This window comes from Octodon degus, unplaced genomic scaffold (genome assembly GCF_000260255.1).
Source record: "Octodon degus isolate 3935 unplaced genomic scaffold, OctDeg1.0 scaffold00197, whole genome shotgun sequence".
Lineage (NCBI taxonomy): Eukaryota > Metazoa > Chordata > Mammalia > Rodentia > Octodontidae > Octodon > Octodon degus.
The window spans coordinates 1,464,687-1,474,520 of NW_004524773.1; the positions used below are offsets into that span (position 1 = coordinate 1,464,687).

Consider the following 9,834-nt stretch of genomic DNA (forward strand, 5'->3'; position numbering starts at 1 on the left):
TGGCATGTGGTGCTGGGGGATCGAACCGCGGTCCCTGTGCTTTGCCAAGCTTGTTTCAAGTAGGTGCTTTAGACCACTGAGCCATCTCTCCAGCCCCAGCCCCTGTACTCTTGATCTGTGGGAACAGACAAGGGATCTAGTGTTTGTTAGGTCAGGGAATCACCATTAGCAAGTCGTTTCTTCCATTGGTCTATTCATTTCTTCATTTAACAGACATTTCCAAACACCTCCTTTGTGCACAGCCCGTATTAGGTGATGCTAGGGACCCAGAAGTGACCAACACATTCAGGGTCCTGCCCTCCTGGTACTTGTAGCCCAGTGAGGGAGATGGAGCCTAATTAGAGCATTATGTAACATTGGTTGTGGACCATGGCACGAAGAGGAACTGCTGTAGTGTAATGGCCTTTGGTGTTGAGGAGGTGAAGCCTTTTGCTCTGCATCCCCTGTGAGTCAGTTATTCTGTTACATTCCTTAAGCTTTGAGACTTTGCTAGGTGTTCATCGCCTGTGAGCCCCATCACGATAGAGTCAGACCTATCTCAGCCACCTCTCTTCTACCCCAGTGTGACTTGGCCCTGAGGCATGGAGATGGGAACTCAGAACCTGTTACCCAAACAAATGTAGGGTCTGTAGGTGGAAGTGGAGGGCACTGGGGATTGATGTGTCGTCTCTACGTTTGTCTGCCGTTCTTCTCTGGTCCCTGGCAGTGGATGGTGAAGTCACGGGTCATCAGCGATCTCCAAGAGGCCTGCTGGGACATGGTGTCTTCCATGGCTGGGGACATCATCCTGCTGTTGGATTCTGACAATGATGGCATCCGCACCCATGCCATCAAGTTTGTGGAGGGCCTCATTGTCACCCTGTCACCACGCATGGCCGACTCTGAAGTTCCCCGACGCCAGGAACATGATATCAGCCTGGACCGCATCCCTCGCGACCACCCCTATATTCAGTACAGTGAGTGCCGCCCGGCATCATACTGGTGCTGCTTGACTTGACTAGCACTTTCTCGCCTCCCTCCCTCCCTCCCCTGCCTCTTGCCTTGCTTGGCTTTTAGTTCCTGGAGTGCAGTGGTTAGAGACCAGAGTGAGGCTCCATCTGAGGTTTACTACTTCTGTATTGTGAACTAGAGTAAATTGCTTCTATCTGGACTCCATTTCTCTTTTTTTACAGTGGAGCTGACAGCAGTCTTCTCCTGTGGCCCATGGTGAGGTGCCATGAGAATGCAGGGAATAGGCTCCAGGTAGCAGGGTTTTTCGTTTGTTTTATAGGGATTTTTTTTTTTTTTTTTCTGTACTAGGGATTAAACCAAGGCTGTCTCACTGAGGTTTTAATTTAAAAGTAGTACATAAGCACTGCATATTTGTCAGACAATATGGAAAGATATACAGGAATAATCCCTCTCCTCCAGTCCTGCTTTCCAGAGGTAAATATTGTTAAGGGAGTTGTTTCCCTTAGTTCTGTCCCTGTAAGCATGTCGATGTTTATATAAGCATAGTGTCTGCAGTGTGTTCCCTCTTTTGTTTATGAAATGATACCATGCTTCCTATTTTTAGCTGAAAGACTTTAGAGTGTAGTGGCTTGTGTTCAGGTTTCAGCGCTGCTGCTGGGCGGTAGGATTAGCTTCTGTCAAAGCCTGTTTCCTCCTCGCTAAGTTGTGCATTGTTTAAGTCATATTCCTCATTGCTGGGTCAAACTAACTAATAACAACTGCAACTTAAAGGAGGAGAAGTTTATTTTGGATCAGGTTTAAGAAGTTTCTATTCACATCCCCCAGGCTTAAGTACCAAACAGCACGACAGAAGAGCCTGGATGGAGGGAAGCTGCTCGCATCACATCTGAACTTGCTGTGTATCCCATAGTGAACTCACTGTGTAGCCCATCTCACTTATGTGGCCTTGAACTTGTGGCAGCCCTCCTGTGTTAGCCTCCTGAGGGCTAGGATTACAGGCGTGCGCCACTCTGCCTGGCTTTATAGATTGTATTTTATTTACTCTTTCAAATAACACAGAATTCAATGTGTTTTTTTTTTTTTTTTTTAGCATCAAAAAGAGAATTTATTTAACCATTCTCGCTGATAATACAGCAAGTGGGTGAATAATTCATGCTACAGCATGCTGAATGAACTGAAACCAAAAAGTTGGTTGGAAGGAGGCAGAGGAACTTTGTCTTGTAAGAATCAGAATCGAGGGGCTCCATAATCATCTGGCATCCGTTCAATGTTGTATCTGTGATTAGAAATGTACATGATAGGAACTCCAGGGATCTTCCGGATCCTCCGTTTAAGGTCTTGGTCAACTGTGGCCACAATGTAACACTTGTGCTGAGTTACTCTCTGCACCAAGCAGTCGTCTGCGTAGGTCCCTTTATGTGCGCAAGGTAAGCGTTCAAACCGTGGATCCTTGGCGATCCTTAGGGCCACTCGATACTTCTGTCCCAATTTTTCAATTTCTGCCATTACACAATCAGTTATACAAGGGATACACTTGGCATACAGACAGTCCATCATTGATTGTACCAAGTCCAATTTGGCTTTGATGGAAAAGTTGATGAAGTTGGTATCAACCAGGATATGATAAGGTGGGCCCAGCTGTGTATTATACTGGAAGAATAAGCAGGAAGGATGCTGGGGGACTTCTCTTTCCTTTAGAGCACTAGGATCTTTCTTTTCTTTCTTTTTAGGTTTTAATCTATCCTTTTCTTTGAGTCTCTCATCTCTGAGACTAAGCATTCGCTTCATGGTCGCATACTTTGTTTTCTTTTGTTTCCCCATGTCCACGCCGCGGTCCGCTTCTTCCGGAATTGAATTCAATGTGTTTATCACCAGAGTTTTTAAGTGTTAACTCTTAGGGATAGGATTTAGGACACTGTATAAACAAGCTCCGGGGCTGTTGTGTGGATATGTATAGGTGCATGTATGTCAACTTAGTTCATGTAGTTAGTTTCCTATAGTAGGGTATTTTAAGTTATGCTTACTCTTTTTGCTTTTCAAGCTCATGCTTTGAACATCTTCAACTTTTTTTTTTTTTTTTTTTTTTTTGCGGAACCAGGGATTGAACTCAGGCCCTTGTGCTTGCCAGGGAAGCACTTATTCCAGTGAGCCATCTCCCCGGCCCCAACTTGGTTTATATACTCATTAATATTCATGGGATAGGGACTGGGGAGATAACTCAGTAGAATAAATGCTTCCCTGGCAAGCATAAGGGCCTGAGTTCAATCCCCAGTTCTGCCAAAAAAAAAAAAATAATAATAATAATAATAACAATACTCATGGGACTCATCAAATGCTGATATTTTTGCATTTTTCTAGCCATTCACAGATGTCTGAGTACCCAGGTCCCCCCTTTCTTTAGGCCCTAGAAGTTGCTTTTTGTCTCTGTCTCTGTCTCTATCTCTGTCTCCTTCTTCCTCTCCTGAGGTCTGGGAGAAGTTCAGCATTGACTGGCTCTGTTTTTCCTCATCAGATGTGCTGTGGGAAGAAGGCAAGGCAGCCCTGGAGCAGCTGCTCAAGTTCATGGTGCACCCCGCCATCTCCTCCATTAATCTGACCACAGCACTGGGCTCCCTCGCCAATATCGCCCGCCAGAGACCCATGTTCATGTCAGAGGTGATCCAGGCCTATGAAACCCTGCACGGTAGGTTTAGCTCCTCCACTAGCCAGTCTGCCCATTTCTTGAGGAATGGGGAGCTGGGCGGTGCACCCTGAGTGTCAGCCATCGCTCTAACCTGTTGTGGGCAAGCTGTATTATACAGAAACTGGTGTGTGCCAGAACCTGTTCTAGCCTGCCTCTGATACTGACATGTATGGGAGTGAAATGATACCTGCAGTACTTTCTAATATCCCATTTTCTTCTCCAGCTTCTACTAAAAAGGGAAGCCAGATGTTCTAAAATCAGCAAAATATTTGTTAACAAATACATGGAAACTCAATATTTTACTAATTTCGTGCATGGGTGAAAGCTAGAAAGTCAAGTTGAGGTGTGTGGGTAGCGGTTGTGGATTGGTCTGTTGTGTGGTTCTTAGCTTCTCTGTGTTGGCTTTTTGCCTTGTTATCTGGCTCTTTCCTCAGGGTAGCAAAGATGGCCTCCTATAGTTCTAGACTTCCATTCCATCTACTTAGCAACCCCAAGAGAAAGTGTCCCTTTCCCCATCATTCCGCCCAAAGCTGATGCTCATTGTTTTTGATTGGCCAGCAGAGATTAGAGGCTATCTCTGAGCCAATCACAGTGGCTAAGTGAATACTATGTTCTTACTGGCTCTGGGCCTCATTCACCCTTGGATGGAGAATGGAAGGAGGGTGGTTCCCTCAAAGGGGAATGGGAGTGTTGTTGGCTGAAGAACAGAAGGCTAAATTACAGACATCCTCTTTGGTTTCAGAGCAGGGAAGGCTAGCTCATCAAGGTGACCATCCAACACTCTATGTCATTCTGGTGGCAGGGAGACCAGCATGAGAGTTGGTGGAGGTGCAGGTGGCAGTTAATATCTCTCCTTATAAGAAGCACTGGAGTCCAGACCAGAGATGGAGGAACATCAGACTTAATGTTTAATTACACAGAGGCTGACTCTTTCTATTCAAGGGACTTATGCTGGTGGAGGCCTCTTCAGGCCTCCAGCTTGTAAGGGGGAGAGCCGCACAGTGCATGTGAGGCCACAGCAGCTCTCGTAGGATGAGCCTGCAGGACCTCTGCCCAGGTTTGGGGTTGGGGTTGAGTCTCATAGGACCCTGAGATCCATCCCCAGCAGAGCTCCTGCGTCTTTCTTCACAGCCAACCTGCCCCCAACCCTGGCCAAATCTCAGGTAAGCAGTGTGCGCAAGAACCTCAAGTTGCACCTGTTGAGTGTGCTCAAGCACCCAGCCTCCTTGGAGTTCCAGGCCCAGATCACCACGCTGCTGGTGGACCTGGGAACACCTCAGGCTGAGATCGCCCGTAACATGCCCAGCGGCAAGGACGCCCGCAAGAGGCCCCGGGATGACTCAGACTCCACGCTCAAGAAGATGAAACTAGGTGAGTGGAGAGCCGGGCCAGGCCTGGTAGGAGGCGGGGGAGGACTGGGCCTGTTAGAAGTGTGTGGTCACACTGAACTGTGTGCTTTATTTGTATCAGTATTAGATAGTAGGATGACGTGTAATCAGTACTATCGATAATTATTACAGCATAATTTATGTATAGAAATGAATAAAACGTAGTCTTCATCTTATCCCTCTCCCTAAAGGTAACCACTTCTCAACCATGGATGTTTGTTTTCTATCAGAAGTGCTTTATGTATGTAGAGCTCTCCTGTTTGTTGGTGGCACTGGGGATTAAATCCAGAGCCTTCACACTGAGCTACATCCCTGACCTTGTTGGGGTTTTTTGTCATTGTTGTTTTTTGAAGCAGGACTCAAACTTGAGATGTTAGGGGCTGATCTGAGATAGCTCAGTAGAATAAATGCTTGCCTGGCAAGCACAAGAGTCTGAGCTCAATCCCCGGTTCCACCAAAACAAACAAACAAAAAAAGACCTTGAAATCTTGCCTCAGTCTCCAAAGGGCTAGGATTATAGATTTCTTTTCTTTCTTTCTTTCTTTCTTTCTTTTTTTGTTTTTTTTTGCAGAACTGGGGTTAAACTCAGGCCCTTGTGCTTGCCATGGAAGCGCTTATTCCACTGAGCCATCTCCCTGGCCCCTTCTTCTTCTTTTTTTTTTTTTTAAATATATACTTGTTACAGAGTCTCACTCTGGAACTTGTACTGATCCTCCTGTTTTCAGCCTCCCCAGTGCTGGGATTATGGGTATGGGTGGGGCAGCGCTGCCTGTGGTGCCGGGGTCCCTGGGTCCCTGTACTTGCCAAACAGGCACTGCTGAGCTATCTCGCCGGCCCCACCTAACTTGTTTTTTATTAATGGTGGCAACTGAGGCAGCTTTGTTAGCACCAATTTTTTTTTTTTAATGCCACTCATGTTTATAAACAAGGACATATTTTTATGTTAAAGAGGAACTCATTGGGTGTCATGGTGCGCACCTAGAGTCCTAGGACTAGGGAGGCTCATGAGGCAGGAGGGTCACTGAATTCAAAGCCACTGAGCCATCAAGTCTCCAAAAATATATATGCAGAGCACAGGCCTTCATACCATTGATGTGGGCATGTTTTCAGGAGCAGTACCAGGTAAAATTGCTGTGTCAAATGATGTGTACATTTTATTTTATTTATTTTATTTTATTTTATTTTTATTTTTTTGGCAGAACCAGGGATTGAACTCAGGCCCTAGCGCTTGCCAGGCAATCGCTTATTCTACTGAACCATCTCCCCAGCCCAATGTGTACATTTTAAATTGTGCTTTTTCAAATTGCTCTTCTACAAAGCGGTGTGTTTATTTTTTTACACTCTATACCCCTACTAACAACTCTAACCTTTTTAATTTTTGTCAATCATACAGGCAAAAATATACTGTCTTATTAGGTTCAGGTGTTTTTTTGTTTTTTGGGGTTTTCCCCAGCATTTCCCCTAATTGCTAATTAAAGCTGAGCTTTATTTCATAAGCAGAGTTAGTTGTACACATAGGCTTTTATTGTCTTTTTTTTTTTTTTTTTTTGAGATAAGGCCTGGCTTGCCTTGAACTCACTTTGTAGCCCCAACTTCAGCAATCTACCTGCCTCTGCCTCCCAAGTGCAGGGATCACAGGTGTGAGCCACCATGTCTGGACACATAGGCTTTTTGTAACGAATATTGTCTCGGGCTGGGGGTGTGGCTGGATGACAGAGTGCTTGTGTGGCATACGTGAGGCTCTGGCTTTCCCCTCCTGCGCCACAGAATAGCAGTAGTAGTCATAATAGTAATAATGCTATCTTAGGGCCTAGTGGGATCAGCTATTGGGGTGTGGCCTATTCACATCCCAAAAGAGAAGAACTGAGGCTCAGGAAGGGTGGTTGTTGCCATGATGCTTTGATGGCTGGGGTGGGACTGTAGCCTGGCTCCTCACCCCCTGGTCTACTCCTGTTCACCAAGGCTGGTAGAGCCAGGGGACCCCTTGGGCTCCCTGGAAGAGAGGCCTGATGCTGTTTTTAGAGCCTGTGTCTTTTTTTTTTCTTTGTCCCAGAGCCCAACCTTGGGGAAGATGATGAGGATAAGGACTTGGAGCCAGGCCCTTCAGGGACCTCAAAGGCTTCAGCCCAGATCTCAGGCCAGTCAGACACGGACATCACAGCTGAGTTCCTACAGCCTCTGCTGACGCCCGACAATGTGGCCAACCTGGTGAGAACGCTGGAGACAACGTCGCCCATGGTGGGAGATAGGGTTCTTCTGCCTGTCCCTGCTCCTCCACACAGCTGCATGTCCACGCTAGGAGGGGTGATCAGAAGCCACACTTCCCTCAGGACTCTGCTGGTCCTGGCTTCCTTAGGTGGTCACTTGTGATGCCTGTTTGGGTGGTCCCAGTCCCCATCCAAACTCTTCACACCCCTTACTTGCCTCCTCTTCCTATAAAGGGCGCGGGGTCTGCTCACTGGTGAGGCTGGGTACCTGTAATTGTTCTCTGGCCCTTAGGATGCTGCGCCCCACGAGGGCAGCCTCATAGCCTGTCACTCTCATGTCCCCTGAGTTGGCCTGGGTGTGGGACTGTTGCTTCTGGAACTCGTCGTCAAGAGAGGCTCCTGCCTTGGGCACTCCACAGGTTCTTATCAGCATGGTATACCTCCCTGAGACCATGCCCGCCTCCTTCCAAGCCATCTACACTCCTGTGGAGTCAGCAGGCACTGAAGCCCAGATCAAGCATCTGGCTCGGCTGATGGCCACACAGATGACAGCGGCAGGACTGGGTCCAGGTGAGGCCTGGAGCTGGGCTCAAGCACTGGGTTCTCCTTAGTGCCAGGTGCATCCTTGTGGGGTTGCAGAAGGTCACGAGTCATCAGGCATGTAGAGAGCCACAGGCCCCACAGGTAGAATGAATGCTCCATGTTCTCAGGCCCTGGGCTTGGAAAGATGACAGAACTAGGTCTGAGGCCCAGATCGAACCACGCTGCTTCCTTCACTTAATTGCTGAGTGGCTTCCATCAGGTTACCCTCACCTCTAAGCATCTGTTTGTTCTTTTTCAGCAGTACTTCTGAAGTATATGTACAGAGAAAACCACAACTCTAAATTGTATACCTGAGTGAATTCTCATAAAGTAAAAGTACCAGTGTAACCACCACCCAGATTGAGATAAAAGACATTTCCACCATGCTAGAGAGTTCCCTGGATCTGTCCCACTTGTCGCTCAGGGCCCTCACGCCCAGGCATAACCACTGTTCTGAGCCTGGTCTGTGAAAGTACTCTTGGCTTTTCTTGTGCTTCATGGGTATGGGATCCCAGAGGTTGGCCTCTTCTGCTCAACATAAGTTTTTGAGCTTGATCCATGTGAACCTACAATTTATTCTTTATTGCACAGTAGGTTTTTTTTTTTTTTTTTTTTTTTTTGTGATACCAGGGATCGAATGCAGGACATCCTCCATCTTCCTTCACATAACTGTATCGCCATGTTGCCCACCCTCCTGGTGGTGAGCCTCTGGCTGCTTCCCCCTCTTGCCCTTTGTGATGAACGTAGTTGCAGTCTGTTGGGGTGCACCTGCCCTCATCTGTGTTGGGCATGTTCAGTAACAGAGCTGTGGGGTCATAGGGTAGGTGTGATCAGTCGGTAGAACTGCTTGTCAGGTTTCCAAAGTGGCTGCGCCATTTGGTGCTGCCCCCAGCAGTGAATGGCATCTCCAGTTTGAATCTCAGCTGTTTACATTGGAAAACAGGGATAAAGAGAGGACTGCTCCTGACCGGATGGTGCTGGGCACGTTGCATGGGCATTATGTGTACTGGGGGTACTCAGTGGGTTCTGGTGCGGAAGTGGGCAGGTCAGTCTTGCTAGGTAGGGATCCCTTTGCTGCCTCTCTAGGCGTGGAGCAGACCAAACAGTGTAAGGAGGAGCCTAAGGAGGAAAAGGTGGTGAAGTCGGAGAGCGTTCTGATCAAGCGGCGCCTGTCCGCCCAGGGCCAGGCCATCTCAGTGGTGGGCTCTCTGAGCTCCATGTCCCCCCTAGAAGAGGAGGTGCCACAGGCCAAGAGGAGGCCAGAGCCCATCATTCCTGTCACACAGCCCCGGTGAGTGCCCTTCTCGGTGCTGGGATGGGCTGGGGGTCCTGCCTTCCTTGGGGATTTGGTTCTGATTTCACGTGTGCTTGACACATAGACAGAAGGTCTGCATGAGATTCTTCCGGACTCCAGACTCAGCTGTAACTGCCAAGCTTTTGTGGTTTTGTGAAAGTACCCCGTTTATGTCTAAATTTAGGACAGCAGTAACAGCTTCCCTAGGATCAAGGGAGAACTGCGTTAGTCCCTGGTGATGGTCAAGTACCTCAGTTTTCAGGTCACTTTATCACAGTGATTGTGATAAAGCATGCTGCATGATTCTTTTATTGAGTACTGGAAATCAAACTCAGAACCTCACACTTGCCAGGCAGGCGCTTCACTGCTAAACTATATCCCCAGCAGTTTTTATTTTTTGTCTTTTTGAGACAGGGTTTCACAGTGTACTTCAGGCTGGCCTTTTAGCTCCTGTCAGGAGCAGGCAGGTGATCCCCCTGCCTCAGCCTCCTGAATGTTGGTATTACAGGTGTGTGCCACCCTGTGCAGCCAGCCTGATTATTAACCCACTGGCTGGTCCTGTTACTGTTTTTTTTCTTTTCTTTTTTGTTTTTTTGCAGTTCCAGGGATCAAATGCAGGGCCTTGTGCTTGCCAGGCAAGCATTTATGCTGCTGAGCTATATGCCCAGCCTGTTCTTGGTCTTTGTGTCCCTTACAGCCCTTAAATCTCCCAGCCAGACGACTTACTCA

The 9,834-nt window shown here is 47.6% G+C and overlaps 1 protein-coding gene and 1 pseudogene across 1 annotated transcript in view; one reads left to right on the forward strand and one right to left on the reverse strand.

The window, feature by feature from the left end:
* Positions 1-9,834, forward strand: part of Sympk (symplekin) — a 31,272-nt gene that overhangs the window by 8,525 nt on the left and 12,913 nt on the right. Inside the window, exons 7-12 of the mRNA XM_004644400.2 lie at positions 707-956; positions 3,464-3,634; positions 4,766-5,005; positions 7,076-7,230; positions 7,649-7,799; positions 8,898-9,102. Coding sequence (XP_004644457.1) covers positions 707-956; positions 3,464-3,634; positions 4,766-5,005; positions 7,076-7,230; positions 7,649-7,799; positions 8,898-9,102 — 1,172 coding nt within the window. The remainder of the gene's footprint in view (positions 1-706; positions 957-3,463; positions 3,635-4,765; positions 5,006-7,075; positions 7,231-7,648; positions 7,800-8,897; positions 9,103-9,834) is intronic.
* LOC101581242 lies at positions 2,179-2,772 on the reverse strand (annotated as a pseudogene).